The sequence below is a fragment of the Notolepis coatsorum genome (genome assembly GCF_963971535.1).
Source record: "Notolepis coatsorum genome assembly, chromosome: 18".
Taxonomy (NCBI): Eukaryota; Metazoa; Chordata; class Actinopteri; order Aulopiformes; family Paralepididae; genus Notolepis; species Notolepis coatsorum.
The window spans coordinates 80,340,270-80,361,635 of NC_140182.1; the positions used below are offsets into that span (position 1 = coordinate 80,340,270).

The 21,366-nt window shown below is 44.1% G+C and overlaps 1 protein-coding gene across 1 annotated transcript in view; it reads left to right on the forward strand.

The window, feature by feature from the left end:
• Positions 1-21,366, forward strand: part of nudt4a (nudix (nucleoside diphosphate linked moiety X)-type motif 4a) — a 143,878-nt gene that overhangs the window by 51,134 nt on the left and 71,378 nt on the right. Inside the window, exon 2 of the mRNA XM_084334408.1 lies at positions 1,730-1,840. Within this exon, the coding sequence (XP_084190534.1) occupies positions 1,730-1,840 (111 nt within the window). The remainder of the gene's footprint in view (positions 1-1,729; positions 1,841-21,366) is intronic.

A 21,366-nucleotide genomic window follows, 5' to 3' on the forward strand; every position in this document is an offset into this window, starting at 1 on the left:
ACTGGCCAGCAGCGTAACTAGTAAGAGTAGGTAAGGGATATGTACAGATATAAATATAGTATGTACAGATATGTGAAAAGGATTATATGCAAGTATGTACCAGACAGATATGTATATATACGGTACCGAGTAGAAGGTCCAATCGAAGAAATGTGACTGTGTACAATAAAAAGTTTTAATTAATAAAGTAGCAAAATAGCAAATACAGCGAACTTTTCTCAAACTCAGAAACTGGTTAAAAGTAGGCTATTAAAACACATAGTGATACTCTGTGACAGATAGTAGCGTCATACACAAAAAGCTAAAAGGTCTTGAATTGTCAAAAAAAAATATAGCAGGAAAAAAAGGGAGAGAGAAAAATGAGAGAGCATATTAGAGAGAGAGAGAGCAGAATGTTCAAATATCAGCTTTTATATTCAAATCTTTTCTGGGAACATCCTATTGTCTGTCATCATCGTTCCTCCGCCTTCTTCCTGGTTATCTTGGTATGGACATCCGAGACGCCGCCTGCTGATTGGTCTGGTCTGGTTGCCACCCTATTTATTTTTATTTAACCAGGCAGGTCAATTAAAAACAAATAATTATTTACAATGATGGCCTGGCAAGAGGACAAAGGGGCCTCTCGGAGGGTAACAAAAATAAATGAATAAATAAAATAGAAAAGAGACAGACAATACCTACATCACAGAGGTAAGGGAATTAAAACACACATCAAACAAACAACCAAATAAAATTACAAGGTATGTAATACATGAAGCAGAATTTCGGAAAAAACAGCATGGTAAACTGATTTCCACCAAACCTGACAAATATGTTCGCCTCACAACAGCAAGGAAACCTGTGAAATTCGCCTCATGGTGATGACGCTATTCTCATAAAACAAGACAAAAAACACAAACTAACTTCTCAACGGCTCTGATCAGGAGCGAACGGTCGGTCACGAGGCGGATCGAGAATCGACACCGACGGCACGTGTCCAGTTTTGATTCCGGGCAGATGAGGAGGAGGAGGGTGTGATACGTGTCACACGGGGGGGGTCGTGCCATGTTTTCACAACGCAGGATTCACACGTAGCCGCGCATTCCTCACCGCACTCCTGTTGCAGTGGATGAGGGTTTGAAGCGTGAGCTGTTCTCTAATGCAGCGAAGCTGGATGAATCACTTCCCCCCGAGTCCAGCTGCCATCCGACACCCAGCGCAGAGTTCCAGGGATACCTGACCCGGGCATGCAGTGGGCATGTTGTTGGCATCCCCGAGGTCAGGGGGTGGGGTGTGTCTCAACTTCTTCTGGCAGCAGAGATGGAGCCCTCTGTCTGTCTGTCTGTCTGTCTGTCTGTCTGTCTGTCTGTCTGTCTGTCTGTCTGTCTGTCTGTCTGTCTGTCTGTCTGTCTGTCTGTCTGTCTGTCTCTCTCTCTCTCTCTCTCTCTCTCTCTCTCTCTGGGGCGACACAGTGGCTCAGGAGGTAGAGTGGCCGTCTGGTAGTCGGAAGGTCCCCAGTTCAATTCCGGCTCCTCCTGGGCAGCGTGTCGAAGTGTCCTTGAGCAAGACACTTAACCCCTAATTGCTCCCGATGTGCAGGTCGGCACCTTGCATGGTCGCCTCCACCATCAGTGTGTGAATGTCTGAGTGAACGGGTGAATGTGAAAATTGTAAAGGGCTTTGGATAAAAGCTGCTACATATAAATGCACCATTTACCATTTATTTTGACCATTTCTCTGCCCTGGCAAGGTGCTCCTGGTAAGCAGCAGTCGACACCCGGAGCAGTGGATCGTGCCGGGAGGAGGCATGGAGCCGGAGGAGGAGCCCTGCGGTGCTGCCGTCAGGGAGGTGTACGAGGAGGTGAGGAGAAGCGCAACGAACACACATCACTAGCCCCGCCTCCTTCCCCCCGGGGGGAGGTCAAGGTCAAGTTTATTAGTATGTCCCAAACTGGGCAATTCATGTTACAGCAGATGAATAGGAGCTCCAAAAAAACACAGCAAACATACATAACAAGAAGAACACAGACAGACATGTACAGTACATGGTCGCAGGATCAGATCATGACAACAGTCAAACAAGCAACCACAACCATCCACCCACCCACCTCAAAGCCGCACTCTCCTGCCTCCTCCATTGATGGCACGAATGGAGGTAGGTATGAATGAGAATTTGTATCTATTGTTTTTAGCTGCAGGGGTCTCCAAATGTTGGCCGGAAGGCAATAATTGATACTCCGGATTTAGTGGGTGAGAGCTGTCCGCTATAATCAATGACGCCTTCCTGAGCACCTGCTCGTCATATATATGATCCAGACAGCTGAATTGTACCCCTACAATCTTGCTAGCCCCCCTCACAATCCCATTAAGGGCATTATTTTGTTTAATGCCAAGGACAGACATCAACGTCACCAACCCTGTCCTACGCTCAGTGTTTCTCTTTAAAATCATGCACATCAAATTAGGGATGGGTACCTTTCACATTTGAACCGTTACCGGTACCGGTACCTGTGAATCGATACCGGTACCCAACGGTACCTTTTTTCTGTACTTTAGTCTCAAGAAATTTAATTTACCTACCTCAGTCGTAAAAAAAAATCCGAACTTCAAATAACTACAATTTCGACAGTTTTCGGCTTGTCATTGCTCAGACTGCTTTGTTGTTGAATCAAGTCAAATCCTAGGTAAGCATATATTGTGCGTGTGAACGTTGACATGAAAAGAAAAAAGTTAAAAAAAAAGTAAAAAAAAAAAAGATTAATACAAAGTTTTTTTTAATAAAAAAAAAAAAAAAAATTGTTTCTCACTTGATTCGATACTCGGTATTACCGACGTGTTTCGGTTCGGTAGCTCAAAAGTACAGAATTCGGTACCCATCCCTACATCAAATCTGTTGTAGAACTCATTAAATTCCTCTGCTAGCTGCAGATCTGAATTATAGCCAATAAGCTGTATATTAGTCCTACCCTCTTCCTTAAGCCCTACAATAGTTTTCATACTACTCCAGGCAGAGCTCAGATTATTCATCCTGAGCTGATTTTCTATTTTGTGTTTGTACCTCATTTTTCCAGCCCTGATTTCTCGTTTGATCTCTTTCTCTACATAGCGCAATGCGCATCTCTATAAAGTTCCCTTCTCTAAATGCCTTTTCCTTTTTGTGCAATAGCCCTTTAAGAGACTTTGATATCCGGCGGCTAAGTGGCGCAGTGGGCAAGGCGCTCGCCACTAATGCAGGAGATGCTGGGTTCGAGCCCAGCTCTCGGCATTGCTACCAGCTTGGTCGTTCATACTAACGCAATTGGCAGTGTTAGGGGTGGGAAGCTGGTGGGTGGGGATCGGACGCTGTGGACAGCAACTCCTACAGGTCGGTTGGTGCGCCTGCGCAGCAGAATCAGGAAGCAACGGGGGCGGCGTGTCCCTCCCACGCAGATCCTCGCCGCTGAGAGATCGCGCTGTGCAGGTGAAAAGATGCGACGGCTGCCTCCTCGTGTACCGGAGGGGACACATGATGCAAGGCTTGGTCCACATTGCAGCCGGCCTGTGGGAGGCATGGCCTAACAGCATTCGAGACAGGGGAGGGTAGAATTAGACAATACGAAATTGGGGATGGAAGAAAAAAATTGAAAATGGGAGAAAAAGTAGATTAAAAAAAATATATACTTTGATATCCATGGCTTGCTGTTAGGATACATCTTAACAGTTTTTACAGGGATCACCATATTCTCACAATCAAATCAAATCAAATCAAATTTATTTATAGGGCCCGACAACACACGTTAATGTCCCCATGGGCCGTACAGGTCTTCTTTAAACAAGTCAAGAAGAAAACATAACAATAAGTCAAGAACAGAACAAGAACACCATAAGGTCCAAACATTTTTAGATGAATGCAAATAAATGAAAGAATGCAAGCACTCCCAGACATACCCCACGCGAAGGTAAGGAAAAACTCACTAAAACCTAACAATAGGGAAAAAAGCTCCACAGGCAGTGTGGAGGAGAGAAACCTTAGAAGGGCCATTCAAGGGGGGATCTCCCTTCTTAGATGTTGGTGATAGTAGTGTTGCAGACGGACAGTTGGTAAGCATGCACTCATGTGTGTGGTGAAACACAGACGAGTGCATGCAATAGCAACTGTACATTTTGAAAAATTAAAGATAGAGCTAATAGCGATAGCAACTGAACATTTTGAAAGATTAAAGATAGAGTTGATAGCGGATCTATTTGAGGCACAGGGGCGGCGCAAAGAGGGTCACGTCCTCCCCGTCTTAGTCACGGGACATTCAACACTCCGGTCATTGCTCAGGGACAGCCGGAGACAGGGCGATAGGGGGTGGCGCAGAGAGGGTTGCGAACTCCCCGACATCATCGCGGGACATCCGGCACTCCGGTCACCACTACGAGACCTCCGGAGACAGGGGGGCACGCAGAGGGGGTCGCAATCTCCCGGCCTTCGTCACGGGACGTCCAACACTCCGGTCAACACTCCAGGACAGCAAGTCATAGGGAGACAGGGAGACGGGACAGGCGTTAGACAGCTCATGAGATTGTAGTAGGCGGACATAGCAATAGATACAAGTGGTAGGCATATATGTGAATGGAGTAGATATATGAAGTAAGCGTATTATGTGAATAGAATAGAAGTACTTAACCCAGCAATGAAACCGCGTTGACTGTTAATCTGTTAACAGTCTGTTAATACTGTTAATCAGTTGACAGGACCACGGACAGACGCCGGTGAATAACTGATCCAAGGCCTCGGAGGTGCATGTAGAGCAGTCACTACAATCTTGGCCAAGACCCCGAGGCATCCATCACCTTAGTCAGCGCCAGGAGACGGGCACTCAGAGAGAAGGGGGAGGGAGGGGGGGGAGGGAGGGGGGGGGAAGAGGGGGGGGGAAGAGTTGGAGAGTTCCCATGTTTGTGGTGCTGCAAAGGAGCAGACATGTAGTACCCTGTAGTGCCATGTAGTACCCTGTAGTGCCATGTAGTACCCTATAGTACCCCGTAGTGCCATGTAGTACCCCGTAGTATATAAGATATCCAGCTACAAATAACATCAGTAAGTTCATTAATGTCATGACTCTTTGAACATATCCCAATCAGTGCAGTCCAAACAACCCTGTAGACACAGACAGACATCATCATTCCATGTTCCATAATGTTATAGGTTATTTTATTTACAGTAGTCTATTTATGATTTTTTTCCATAGCCGGTCTCAGTTATGCTGGGGCTGAGATGGATCGGGATTATTGAAGCTGCTAGGAGACTGCTTCTCGGCTACGAATTAAAGCCACGATTGAAAATAATGTACTTCCTTTCTTGACAATAGCTAGATAACAATAATACGAGAGCATACAAGAACAATTAATCTCACTCCCGGGTCATACCGAACACGTCAGTGTTGAAACGAATGCACGAAAGCTTATTTCCATGATGCGGTTTTCTTATTCTACCACTTGGTGCCATGTTTCAAGTTCAAGTTTTAAGTTTCTTTATTAGTTGTCATACAAAAGTACAGAATACTTTTATATAAAATGCTTCTTTCTGTTTTGCTCCAGAGATAAAAATAGATAAGTATAAAATAAGTATAATAAGTATAAAATAGAAGTCAAGTACGTAGACAAAAGTGTTAAATATATACACAGTATATACAATATACAATGCAGAGTAGAAAAGTAACTGAGTTACAATACAGTACAATGCAGAAATTGGATGAGGTACAATTTTCGGTACAATTTACAGTAAGTATGAGTTGTAGTGCAAATTCTTTACCAATAAATATAAAGTGTGTCTAAAGTGGGTAAAGTGGGTGCTGCTGTGAGTGTATTTGATGGTTGTTACATAGTGTTATTGTCATTTAGCATCCTGATGGCCTGAGGATAGAAGCTTCTTCTGAGTCTCTCTGTGCTTGCCATGAGACTCCGGTATCGCTTGCCTGACCGCAGCAGTTCAAAGAGGCAGTTGTTTGGGTGGCTGGAGTCTTTGATTATGCTCTTAGCCTTACCCATGTACCGCTTGTTGTAAATGTCTTGGAGAGTGGGAAGCCCACCTCCGATTGTGCGTTCGGCTGAACGGGCCACTCTCTGTAGTCTGCTACGATCTTGTGCGGTGCTATTCCCAAACCAGGAGGTGATATTGCCAGTCAGGATGCTCTCTATTGTGCATGAGTAGAAGTTCTTAAGGAGGGCGGTCAGGTGGCGTAGCGGAGATTGCGTTTGTCACCAACGCCGGAGAAGCTGGATTCGCCTGTTCGAATCCAGCTCCCGGCGTTGCTATCAGCTTGGCTGGTTGCTCACACTAATACAATTGGCAGTATTAGAGGGTGGGAAAGCTGAAGGGTGGGTCCTGGGCGTTGTGGACAGCGACCCCTACAGTTCGGTCGGGGCGCCTGCTCAGCAAGGGTAGAATCTAGGAAGAGATAGTGCGGCCTCCCACACGCTACACTCTCCCCGGTGAGAATCTGCGTGGCCAGGCTGGCTTGCCGGCAGGCTGCACATGCGTCGGAGGAAAGCATGCGACAGTCTTCGGTGTCCCGGACCAACAGTAGGGGAAAGTGCGCAACAACCAGGAAGGGTGGGATGGGAGAAAAATCGGGAAAAAGAGGGGAAGAAAGATAATATAAAAAAAAATTAAAAAATAAGTTCTTAAGGATCTTCTGACTCACTTGGAACCTCCTTAGGCGCCTAAGGAAGTAGAGGCGTTGCCGTGCCTTCTTGATAACACTGTCAATGTGTGTGGTCCATGTCAAGTCCTCGGATATGTGGACTCCGAGGTACTTAAAACTGAACACTCTCTCAACCGGTGCCCCGTTTTAGGACGCGGCCGGGGATGCCGTCCGGTCCTGCTGCCCTCCTGATATTCACTTTCTTAAAGGTCCTCCTCACCTCATGTTCTGTTAACCTGAACACTGAGTCTCCATCGGCAGTGGCCCCCCCCTCCATTGCAGTGGTCTGTAGGCTGGTGTTGTTATTCACAGCCTCAAACCTCGCATAGAAGGTATTGAGATAATTAGCTAAGGAGATAATAATAATAATAATAATAATAATAATAATAATAATAATAATAATAATAATAATAATAATAATAATAATAATAATAATGGCTTGGATTTATATAGCGCTCTTCATGACACCCAGAGCGCTTCACAGAGTCCATTATTCGTTCATACACAGTCATACCGGTGGTGGTAAGCTACAATTGCACCCAGAGCTGCCCTGAGGCAGACTCACGGAAGCGTGGCGAATAATCATTGCCTACGGCCTCTCCGACCACCACCAACATTCATTCACATGCATACACATTCATACGAGGCAAGTAGGTTAAGTGTCTTGCCCAAGGACACAACGGCAATGGGATGGACATGGGCTTGAGCGGGATTCGAACCGCCAACCCTTCGATCATTGGATGACCCGCTCTACCCCTGAGCCAAAGCCGTTCAGTTTGAGGGAGGTGCCTTTGTAATCTGTCATCATTCTGAGGCCCTGCCACATACCTCTGGAGTCAGCCTGTTCAAACTGAAGTTCAACTTTATCCCTGTAACGCCGTTTTGCCTCTATTACTGTCTTCCTTACGTTGTATCTCGCCGCCTTGTGTTCATTCATGTTGCCTGTCACAAGCTCCATGAAGCCCGACGCTGCTATGCTCTGTGCTTCGTGCCGGTTGTCAGACTATACTCAAATCAACTCGAAATGGATCTAATCAGTGGATTGCATATTTTCGTCAAGAAGCAGAATAAGGCGGCGGTTAGGTGGCCGAGCGGAGATTGCGTTCGTCACCAACCCCGGAGCTGTGAGCTGGATTCGCCTGTTCGAATCCAGCTCACAGCTCCGGGGTTGTCACCAGCTTGGCTGGCCGTCTGCACTAATACAATTGGCTGTATTAGAGGGTGGGAGAAGCTGGCGGGGTGGGTCCGGGTCGTTGTAAACAGCGACTCCTACAGTTCGGTCGGGGCGCCTGCTAAGCGCGGATAGGACTTGAGGGGGATAGTGTGGTCCTCCCACACGCTACGCCCTCTCGATGAGAATCCGCGCTGCCAGGTGAAAAGAAGCGGTGATTGGCTGGACGTGTGTCGGAGGAAGCACGTGGTAGCCTCCACTCTCCCAGATGATCTGACTGTGGGGGGTAAGTGCGCAGCGACCAGGAAGGGACTGGGAATTGGCATACGACTAACATTGGGATGGGAGAAAATCGGAGGAAAATGGAGGGGGGAAAAGACCAATTAAAAAAAAAAAAAAAAGAGAAGCAGAATAAGGCTAACCCTCTCTGCCTCTTGGGACATCATAATCGGGCTACCAACTTGAAGACGTGGTCATTTTTGGATTATCGAAGCTTTTGGACTGCAATAAGAAGATTTTGGATCTGTTTACCGCGCACAGGACCTACCAAAATGAACTGATTAAGACACTTGGACACTTGGACTAATGCATTCAGTAATTTGGACGGAGTTGTTAAAACTCACTCCACTCAAATCAATAGTTATATTTCACTCTACTCAAATCAAATTTAAAGTGACGTGGCTGGGATAAATGTTGCCAGTCAGTTCAGCCAAAACAAATTCCTGGACCAAGGTCGAACCAGGGAGCTGCTGGAGTCGAAGCCCCTCTGGGAGATAAGAGTGGCAAGCGGCTCCCCCACCCCCAATCCCTATACCCAATCCCCCCTCCCGCGTGTACGCCTGGCGCCTATGCTGGAGGGGTGCCAAAGTGACTGTCTCATCGCCAAAATCCCACCCCCTATGACGGCAACGGTACTCATCTCCCAGCTCCTCCCCCTCCGGTCCTAGCTGACGGCAACTGTAGTCAGAGTCGAGTCCGGAAATTCTCTCCGTCCTCCCTCCCCCCTCCCAACAAACCCCTCCCCTCTGGGTGCTCTGAGACACACAGACTCAAGGCTAGTTTAACATGTCTCAACAAATGCGCATGTTTGTATTAATGAATGATTGTGCCATTATTGCTATCAAATGTAATAATTGTGAATGTAATGAGTTGTATGTGTATGTATCAAGCATCCTTGACTTCCAGGGACAACGATGTAAATAAGTCATTGGCTTTTTCGTTCCTATCCTTGACTAAAGCAAATATGTGATGTAATGATCTGTATATGTTTTGTTGTCTAAATAAATACCTACCTACCTACCTACCCGGCATTGTAGGCTGAGGTGCGCGCTTTCAGAGCCTCACGGACGGATTTATCTACCCAGGGCTTTTGGTTTGGGTAAACTCTAATTGTGGTAGAGGGGATTGTATCTTCTACCAGAGTACAGACAAAGTCAAGCACCGTTTCAGTGTAGTCATTAATATTGTCTGTTTTATCACGGAACACACTCCAATCTGTACATTCAAGTGCAGCTTGGAGCGCCTCCTCTGATTCCCCAGACCAACGCTGTACGCACGGTCTGAGCTGTGCGTAGATATACGCACAATCTCAAGCACATGTTCATTTTGATAAGTCTTAGAAATGATCGTACGCACGGTTTACGCACATATCTGTGCGTATGCACCATTGATAAATGAGGACCCAGGCCTATAAATTACCTAATTTTATAGCCAATTCGCACATCTATGGATCGGGCCAAATCTTCTCTTTCAAATTTGGATTTAGTATCTCCAGGCGTGCACTAAAGAAATGAAAGTGAATTAAATCTACTGTATGTACAGTTCCATTTTAATAATGGATATGGCTCCGCCATTTTTTATCCGTTTGCAACGCGGATTGTTGCTAAATGTTCACAGAAGGTAGACACACTAACTGTGCTCCAATCTATGCCAATAACGTTCAGTTTTGTGGTAGAGAATCCAGAGAAATAAAAAAAATGCATACACAAGTAATTTGCTTGCAGGAAGCTAGAATCTCAACGCTCATTGAGTGCTCTGGATGCCCTTTGCTCATATGACTACAACTGGCGACGTTTCGCGAAAAAAAAATGTAGGATATTCGCTAAACTTTTTTTTTTTATCCACTTTTTCTCCCCATTTTCTATTTTTCTCCCATCCCAATTTCGTATATCCAATTCTTCCCTCCCCTGTCTTGAACGTTGCTAGACTATGCCTCCCACAGGTCGGTTGTAGTGAGGACAGAAGCCTTGCATCACGTGTCCCCTCCGGTACACGGGGAGGCAGCCTGTCGCATCTTTTCAGCGCAGCAGCTCGAACTCTCATTGGCGAGGAGTAATGCGTGGGAGGCTCACGCTGCCCCGTCACTTCCTGCTTCCGTCGCACCGGCATCACCAAACCGACCTGTAGGAGTCGCTGTCCACAACGTCAAATCCCCACCCACCGGCTTTCCCACCCTCTAACACTTGCCAATTGTGTTAGTATGAACGACCGGCCAGCCGGTAGCAACGCCGAGAGCTGGGCTCGAACCCAGCGTCTCCTGCGTTAGAGGCGAGCGCCTTGCCCACTGCGCCAATCAGCCGCCCGGATATTCGCTAAATTATGAACACATTCCATAAACTAAAATCTCACTACTAACACTTTAACCTATTGGTAAACAAACGTATTGCTGAAAATATACACTATGACTGCTGTTGGGACTAGGGATGGGTACCGAATTCGGTACTTTTGAGGTACCGAACCGAAACATGTCGGTACTACCGAGTATCGATTCAAGTGAGATACAAAAAAAATTAAAAATTAAACATTTTATTTTTTTTTACCTTTTTTCTTTTCATGTCAACGTTCACACGCACAATATATGCTTACCTAGGATTTGACTTGATTCAACAACAAAGCAGTCGGAGCAATGGCAAGCCGAAAACTGTCGAAATTGTAGTTTGGATTTTTTTTTTTACGACTGAGGTAGGTAAATTACATTTCTTGAGACTAAAGTACCGAAAAAAGGTACCGTTGGGTACCGGTATCGATTCACAGGTACCAGTACCGGTACCGTATCGGTTCAAATTTGAAAGGTACCCATCCCTACTTGGGACATGGTTATGGTCTTTACTCTTGGATACATTTGGAAAAAATTTATCCAGTGGTGAATCTCTCCTAGGGCGCCAAATGTGCTAGGTCCGCCCCTGATCGCTCCTGATGTTGGAGGATAGTTTACATTTATAGTGTTTTTGTTTTGCAGGGCAATTAGTTTGTTTTTAGACTTGCCCATTCTCTTTGTTCGTTGAGCCACTCTGAACAACATTAAAGGAGCCGTGCTCACTTTTTCAAGATTCAACTGTTGTCTTTGTCTCTCCTCTGCTGGTCTGCGCCTGGGTTTTTCTCTGTCCACATTTATAATGCATAACCGTAACAGTATGGCTCATTTGACAGGCATTGTTCATAGTCCATTACTGACTAATTCGTTAATTTCTACACACTGTAGTTTGTTACACACTACACTCTAAACATCGCCCCATTTCCAGAATAATCCAGTCTTTTTCCATAGATCGCGAGATATGACACATTATATGCAATAAGCCCAAATAGTTCTGGTTGATCGCCTGAAGCTCCAAATACTCCCAAATCAAAGGTACTGTATATACCATGTACATATGTGCATTCACAAAATCATCAAGGGCGGGGTCATTTTAACTCAAAACTGTGATCGTGTTTGTCGAGCATGTTTTTTACGTCCGGTAAAACACAAAACTGATCAAACATGTTTCCGGTTCGGTAAAATAGACATAGAATATACCTTACCATAGCCAGAAGGTATTCTAAAAAGAATAATTCCAAGTGATCGCATCGCCATCGCGATTACCCGTGTATCTATACTTGTTTATATGGAAAATACGCTTCAGGCAAAAAGGAAAACGTGTATCCACACCAAGCCATTCCAGTTCAAAGGTAGGCGATACTGCCACCTGGTGATATTCAATCGTCATTGCAATTCCAACCTGGCATATGAATCAGAGACACCTAGATGGCTCCGGCTGACGGTATAGAATGGGGATCAAAGGAAAAGATCAAAGGAAATATCGGGCTTTGGCATTCAACGCATGGCGAGATAACCCGAGAAATCTCGGGTATGGCAGAGAAAGAGTTAAGAGGTTAACCCCACAAAATGCTCTCCCAACATCAAGATGAAGTCAAGATGAAGTCAGGATACCACATACAACGCTTTGACCCTTTGAACCTCCCTCTCTTTAGGGTGCACCTCCCTCTCATGGTCAAGGTCCCCTCTCCTAGGGCGCAGTTCTAGGCAAGGTCCCTTCCCACTCTTAGGCCTTACCATCCAGACACCTCTGGATCGACAAACCTCAGCTTTCTGCTTCCCGGTATTTTATTTTCAAAAACACCAATCACAGAAACACTACTTGCTTACTAACTGTAGTGGTCGCTGTCAGCTTATAGTGCCCTGACTGTACATTGAGCCGAACGCGGCGGCGATCATTACTGCCCTGTGCAATCCGACCGGCTGGCGACCCAGTCGATAGCGACCTCCAATCCATCAGGATCCTGTAGCGGTTATTAGCCACTCAGTTGGAGAGCGACGGTCTGATCCCTGCCCCACTTTGCTATGGCGTACACAGTGATGCGTTGCTCATGGGACGGGGTTGCACACCGTGCAACCAAAGTTGTGAGCAGAAGCGTGTGCACGCACATGCACAGGAATGCGCTGCACTCGACTGATGCGGCAACTCGCAGTACCCACCTGGCTACTTTGCATATCAATAGCGCCGGTCATCAGGTGTTACATTCCATTCGTAGAGGCAATTAGGCACTGTCTTTAGTCTGTCCTTATGCAAGGGAATATTTATGCGCATGCGCGGGAGCGCACGTGCACGTGGCGTCATTAGCGTGCGTGCAACCAGTGTTGATATGAGCAACGCAACACTGGGTGTACAGGAACTTTGACACCTTTACATCACGTTTCATCTCATCAGACACGAGGGCCTTCAGTCTTTCCCCAGCACTATATTCAATCTTTAACGTGCCCTCGGAACTTTGCCATTCCACTGCCACCTGTTCGGGGTGCCTACCCCTTCCCTAACCCAATTAATTCAACCCCCCATTATAAATGAGCTTTAACCATTAATAAACATTACCCCATAACCAATATACAAACAAAGAACAGCCGCCCTGTAGCGGGGAACGGGATTCCCAAAATGGCGGCCCATAGTTACCAGTATACAAACAAAGAACGTCTACACATGCGTCTCTTCACACACATAAAAAATTACGCTCCACTCTCACTTCATTTAACATACATTCAAACAACATAGCCTTGAATTATTATTATTAATTATTACAGCTTACAGCAGTACCCACATGCAAACACACACCATATATATATATTTTTTTTTTATCCACTTTTTCTCCCATTTTCTATTTTTCTCCCATCCCAATTTCGTATCATCCAATTCTACCCTCCCCTATCTCGAACGCTGTTTCATGCCTCCCACAAGCCGGCTGTAATGTGGACGAAGCCATACATTGCACGAGTCCCCTCCGGTACTCGAGGTAGCAGCCATCGCATCTTTTCACCTGTGCAGCGCGATCTTTCAGCGTCAGGGGTCTGCGCTTTGGAGGGACGCCGCCCCCGTCGCTTCCTGATTCTACTGCGCAGGCGCACCAACCGACCTGTAGGAGTCGCTGTCCACAACGTCCGATCCCCGCCCATCAGTTTGCCCACCCTCTAATACTGCCAATTGTATTAGTACGGCCGACCAGCCAAACTGAAAACAATGTGGAGAGCTGGGCTCGAACCCAGCGTCTCCAGCATTGGTGGTGAGTGCCTTGCCCACTGCACCACCTAGCCGCCTAAACACACACTATATTTAACCACACATTTAACCACCTTATCCCATACAAATAACTTCCCATAAAATAACACCCTTTAACCACTTACAAGCATGTGGCTTCTAACCTCGCTTAACCATACCCAACACTCATTGTAAACACACTCTCTTAACTCATTCAGCGCCAGCGTGTACCCCCATCCCTGCTGTCTATGGGCCAGCTTTTCGTGACCATTTTCGTGATATTTCATGATCTTTGCAGAGCTATTGTATATTCTATATTATAGCCATGGAGACAATAGTATGGCTCATTTGACCGAAACTATTTGTAGTACAACATGTAAAAAGGGTTTGTTTCTACATACCTTTGTTTGTTCATGTTAAGTGTAAGTAATAATATGCTTGAATGTAACTGCACTTTAACTGTTCCACAAGAGGGCGCTATATGCGTAAGGAGACGCAGCTATTGTAGCTGACGTCATGTATCACATATAAGGGAATGTTCCCTCCCCTTCTATCTCTTACTCTCTCTCTCTCTCTAGCTCTCACGGAGAGCAGGTCTCGTGGTGGAAATGTACATATGAAATAAACCACGCCAGTTAAGGCTAAAGAAGACCTTGTCGTCATGACCGTTATTTTGCTCCCCAGGTGACTGTCAACAGTTCACAATTCCAATATAAACATTGCCTCGTTTCACTCAAATCCAAGCTGATTTCCTGGAACGCGAGTTACAGAACGTTTTCTGCGGGTATGTGTAAATCATGTTTTTTGCTCGCCTGAGACACATTATTGCCAGGTCAAAGGTAAACACATGGCCTTGTTTCTTCACAAAGCTGGGGGGGGGGGGTCATTTATCCGAAGCAGCAATCATATAAACGCATGTTTTATGATGGAGTTTCAGTAAAGTACACGTAAAAAAAGACGTTACCTTTGTTTTAGATGTACTCCATTTCTCACGTCGAGTCTAAACGTGTCTTGAATCGGAGCAGGATCAATACATATGCCTTCATCCTTCTACTTCATCTGCTTGGGCCAGACTGTACCACGGCGCAGAACAGGTTTCTTCATCGGTTGATTTGATTATAGTTGTTTTACATTTGACCAGTAGTGCTTAGTCCAACAAACGTACCTTATCGTCCATAATCATCATCCATATAATCCATTTAGTCTTTTTCATAATATCCAATAGTTCGCTCTAGGCGATTGCGATTCTCGAACATGTTCTGCTTACTGCTGCTCGCAAAGAGTACCTAGTTGTTTTGGGGCTGTGGTGGGGCTGGTACTAACACACTAATAGCTGGCCCATGATGTTCATAAGGTAGGCGATACTGCCACCTGATCATCATTGCAATTCCAACGTTATGCCAGGAGGCTCTGGGGGACTGTGTAGAACGGGGATCGAAGGAAAAAGATCAAAGGATCAAAACCCGACTATACTCGGTATGGCGCTCAACCGCTGGCGAGATAACCCGACTTTACTCGTGATTGGCGCTGAATGAGTTAACAAAGAACTACCGCCCGCGGGAAGCATGGAGAATTCGAAAATGATGGAATTACCATGGTGATACACAACAAAAAGAACGCACTCTTCTCTGCCCCATACACAAGGCAACACCAACACACGATCAAAACACACACACTACATCAACAAACAAACGATACCCATACCATGATATTAAATAAATTCACCCATACCAAACACACGCACCATATTCTCAAAACATATAAGCTATAACAACCACACAAACACATAACTCACACAACCACATTAGCCCACATGCTAACTTACTTTAATCACAACTTAGTTCCTACATAATAAAAAATTGGCAATCGCCAAGCAACAAAATAAAACCGAACCCACTCACTGCGAACTTACCGAACGCGCCACGTTCCCAGACACAACGTTAACTGTTATGGGATGTGTTGGTGGCAGAACCCAAGTAGTGCAGTCAGAGGAGGAAGGAGTCGAGAGACGAGAGTTCAATAATAATAATGTCTTTACTTGCAAATCCAAAACATGACATACGAGAGAGCACAGAAAAATAACAGAGGCTCGGCCAAGCCGGCGCGGGACAAGGTACAAAATAAAAGGCTACACTAAACCTGAACAAAGACTGACTTAGACACGAAATGAAAGAGGACCAAAACAGGACACTTAAGAATAGACTTACTGAGACGAGGGTACTAGACAGGAACAAAACGAGGGCAGAGCGTAAGCTCACAGGAACAAAACAAAACACGAGACGAGCGGGGCTGGGTAACAAAACAGAGGCTAAGACAAGAGTTGCGTTGCCGAGGTACTGATACGAGAATTGCTCACACGAGCTGAGGGGTGCCGTAGCACAAATACGAAACGCTCCACGAGCTGAAAATGCCATAGCACAAATACGAAACTGCTCACACGAGACAAATAACGGAGACAAAACCGTAACAGGAAACTATGAACGAGCACTGAACACAGGAGGGGTGAGATCCTAAATACTAACACACATGATTACTAAACAGGAAATAGCTGGGAGACTAGGGATACAGAATACTGACACAATGAATACAAGGGGCTAGACTGGACACTAAACACTAAACAGAATGAATACCACAAGACAAGGACACTAGACTAAACAGGCAGGAATCTTTACAGGCACAAAATCATAGGCAGTAATAAGGCAGAGAACAGACATGACAAATACATAATGATAGAACGGATCATCTCTGCCAAGAGTAGTACCGCCAAAAGGCCACCGGATGGTGCCAGAGGGTAATGTTCGGAATTGTTTGAGAAGTCCAAAATGTTCCCAAAAGGCGAACCACAACAGTTAACACTCCAAACACGAATCGCTGTCTCGTCACACTCTCCATACACAAAGCACAACCCCCACTAACCCCGGAAGCAAACCGGAAGTGCAACACCCAAATATATCCGAACAACAAAACACCAAATTAAACGTTCCATCCACATTATATGTCCTAACCTAACGTGAAACGACACACAAATGAATCATATAACACACACAAATCCACATTCCACATATACTTCAAACAACATCTTACACATCCAAACGCACATTCCAAACATCAACCTCATTCAAACAGCACACATACAGCAACAACTATCTTCTAAAGTGCCCGCCGACAAAAACAAGAAGACGGACACCCCGCTACACTAGTCCTACGACAATGCTTCACTCCTCCGTGCAAAGCATACACAGCTCTCTTAGCTCGCTGAAATTGAGCTAGGCTAACAAACTAATACATGCCACTCAGTGCTAACGTAGCATGCCAAGCTAACAACGAAAGTCAACCAGCACACCCTTACAGGACCTCATGTACAAAATTCTTTCTCATTCTACACACAAGCATTAAACACAATATTCCCCCGGACATCCAGTCCCCCCCCAGTCAAACCTATGACCTGGCCATTTTAGAGCGCCTGAAATGCGACTACGTATTATAAACAACTAAGTGAATTCCCTACGTTTTGCCTCACTTTCAGAAGCTACATGGGAGCTACCACATGTCCTACTGAAAGCAGCAATTTTAAGTATGACTTCCTAACGAAACACACAAACACAGATTCAATTCCCTGCCTTCCCGCAGAAAACACACATTTCATCCTCATTACCGGTTCCATAACTTTCGATTCACTCTATTCTACCAGAATGGACTTTTTTTATTTTAGTTATTTATTTATTTATTTTACCAATTTATTAATCTACTTTAAACCATTATACTAAATACACTATCAAGACCACCGTTATGGAACTGGCATCACATTTGAGCAACGCATGACAAAATAGCCACCCTCATCTTCTCGCAGCCAGTCCCCCCTCAGCAAACTTCACAGAACACAGACGGTTGGCCCCTCGTTCCCAGAAACTCACCCCAGTCCACCGGTGGCCAGCGGGCGAACCGGCGCCCCATCAAAGCCCCCCACAAAAATACTCACTTAGACGTACATGATGTAATGCCGGCTCGACCCTGGATGCAAAAATCGATCTGACAGACAAGCGGGTTCCGGCACCAAAATGTAGTTTCATTTAGGAAAGAGGAACCATATTTACCATCAGTATTTACCGTGAGTCCGCTGGAGAGAAGAAGTTCAAAAGAGCTGGCTTTCTTCATCTCATAAAGTATTTTATTCAAGAAAATGGTCTATTCATCATGAGTCTCACAAACGGGTATCTTAATCACACTGTTTTCTAGCTCTGCGTCAAGTTAAATAGAGGAAATAATGTCACTCCCCTTTCTCTCCTATTCGTCAAGTAATTTCAATGTCAAGTAATTTCAATATGGGCGTATTCATTTACACATTTTAGCCAATAACAAAGAAATACCCTTCAAGAAGTTTTTCCTCCCCTTTCTCCATTATACTGCTTGTTACTGCCCTCTACTGGTGATATCTAAAAACAAGTTCAAACTAGTTTTCTTAAACCCAAACATCAAAGGGAAATTCTCATTGAACAGCTGTTTCTGGTAAAACAAAGAAAAGGCTTCACCTTTGTTTACAAACTATTCATGATAAAGATAGAATCAGTCAGGGGTCTTTGAAAAGACCCAGGAACCTTGTTTCACATAACATTTTTGTAGATTAGGTGCCAAGATGTCCTTTTAAGAACAACGAAACCCAATTCTCTTCTACATGTCATCTCCTGTCACACACTAAGTGGAGAGTTTTCTCTCAAAACAGTTGTGCTTTTGACCTATTGTAAAGAGGCCAACCGCTTTAAGGCTTCCATTCTTTCAGCTACCAGACATTTAATATAATACTAATAAATGGTTAATCTAGCTATACAGTATTAATAATAACACGTTATTAACACTTTGAGTGCCAGCAGGGGGCGCACGATTTAGCGCTTGAGTGCCAACGCTGTAGTCAATGGGAGGGCAAGCACATTTGCAAACGCATAAACTATATCTTAAATTATGGCTGTGTCTAATACGCCCGTCGCTTATCAATGACTTGTTTGCAGTCAACATTGTCGAAACGGATTGTTTTTTAATCGGTACATTTCCGTTTTATACCATTTTGAAAAACGCAAATCTTTTGAAACTTCCAGAACAAATGGTGATTTTGCAGGAATCGCGCTTTAGTGGAATACACAAAACACGTTGTAATTTTTCGGCCTATTTATGAATCGTTTTCAAATAAACGCTAGATTATCGATAGTATATGTGTATTTATGCATGCTAGAGAAGCGGGCTGAAGAATCGGTTATCTTATTTCCTGATCAACACACACACACACACATACACATATATGGGACACGCTGAGCCTGAGATTTAGGTGAAAATAACTCTGATTATCCCAAGACTGGTAAAATAAATTCCTTACCTCAGATCAGATGTTCTCCAAAAAGGTTATTCCAATTCCTGATCGCCATTCCAAATATCGATCGCGTTTATTGATCCAATGCTAGGTACTGGAAACAAATATTCCACGCTGTTCTGCGGCTCGGCAATGAATGGGATTGTCTCCGGTTACATGCCTGACAAGTAAAATGTGGATTCCGGACTCTTTTTTTTCCCATCCATTTCATTCAGTCCAATCCAATGGGTGCAATACCATCCGGAGAGACGATAGGCGGCGGTATTTTCCCTGTTCGAGCTCAGATAGATCCCCACTGGTAACGTGAGGCTAGATTGATGAAAAATGAATGGAAATCGATAATAAAAAAAATAACTATTAAATAACTAGATTTCTCGTTCTTGGCACTCAACGCATGGCATGAACTAACGAGTTTCTCGTGGCTGGCACTCAAAGTGTTAATATACTAAACTAAAGTGCTAATCGGATATATGTACAGAGCTGTAGTGTCTTTATACCTGTATCACATAATACATACATAATAATTCTACAATTGTACATATCTGATAAGCACTATTACTCAGTAGTACTCATTTATATATTGTATACCCAGTTTAATCACCTGTACATTGTATATTACTATTGCACTTTACTGTTTGATTTTCACTCTGGTTGGATGCCAAACTTATTTTCGTTGTACTGTACTTGTGCTGTATGATGACAATACATTTAAATCTAATCTAATCTAATACAATAGCTGACAGGAAATACACTTGGGTCCACTCCAAACCAGTGAGACAGTTTCAGTAGAATTGTGTTGCTAGAAGACAGCTTGAACCCAGCTTGTTTATTTCCTCTTAGAAACTATAAAAGAAGGAAGGGTCACCACATCAGAATACCAGCATTCTATGTTCTGCTTGGTGCCACACATTGGTGCCAATTCTATTTGAAGCCTGTATTAAAATTCTAAATATACCATCTATCTGAGGAAATATACATCAATCAATATTTCAAACGTTTGCTAGTTAACAATGTAATAACCTGTTTAAAACGACAGGTCATAAACGAGGAGGAGACGGCTGATCCCATTCAACTCAATGTTGGCCGAGCTGAAAGTTTCCACACTTGCCACTGACGTGCGTACACAGTGACTTGATGACCCTTCCTTCTTTTATGGTTTCCTTGCACTGCAACAGGGAATACACTTCCATTTAGAGTGTTTATGGTGTCAAGTTGAGATAAGAAAAATTATAAAAAATTATTATAATTATATATATATATATATATATATATATATATATATATATATATATATATATATATATATATATATATATTTAAATATACAGTAGAATAATAATCCAAACCTTTGGTGCATATATAGGCAATTAATTATGTATTTTAGTGAGGTGGATTCACAGGCTTGTGCAGAGAGCAGTGGACTGCAGGGCTCTGCCTTGAGGAGTAACGTGTTGACAGTTGTAAGGTATGGTGGTAACATTTTGAGACAGTCTCTAGTTACCTACATCCTGCTCTCCCCTAAAAATCATATGTCCACGAGCAGGGACGGGTTGCAACCCAACAAGGTCTCTTGGAGGTTAATAATTAGATACAGTCCTGTCCTAATACTCTTCCGTCAAGTTCAACACATCACCTCCAAAGACCTGCGTGATAGAGGTTTCATTTGCATGACTGTGCGATTTTCCAGGCTTATTATCTTTCTCGCGTGTCTGTTGCTATCAACTGTTGCTATGACTCATAATTCTGCCATTTGTAGTATAGTCCTGACAATAGGCTACTTAAAAATAACAATGTTGTTGTTTGTTGACTGTGGGATGTTACTGGTAACGCATATCCCCTGTATCCTTCATCAGTGATAATAATTCCATAGTATGATTGATATGTCTTGGACTGTGTTTGTCACATGATCCGGAGGTCCTGCAAAAACCAAACTGGTACTGGCGGGGGGACGACGACGACACACAAGCCTGAATTATGGCCCTCATCTTCAATGACGTTGAGCATACATACATAATAAATACATGTTATGTTTTAATTATTGTAGTGCTCATGTCACCTGCCCCAGAGACTACAGTTGAAAATTAGCCGACTTGGCTAAACTGGCATATTTACAGTCAAATGTTCCTTAATATGCACTGTCTCTGTATTTTAAACTAATAAATACAAATACAAATACATGATCAATACAATAAAAGTTCAAAACATAATAGAGTTTTTACAATCAATTAAACCAACTGCAGATTATGGTGGAATGGTTGATGGTGATTATGGATTTTAAACTGACCAAAGGAGACAAAGATATTCAGTTTTAGAGTTTGTTGTATGGTGTTCCACGTGTCAGGAGCACAGAAGCTAAAAGCAGGTTTCTCAAATTCAGTACAAGGT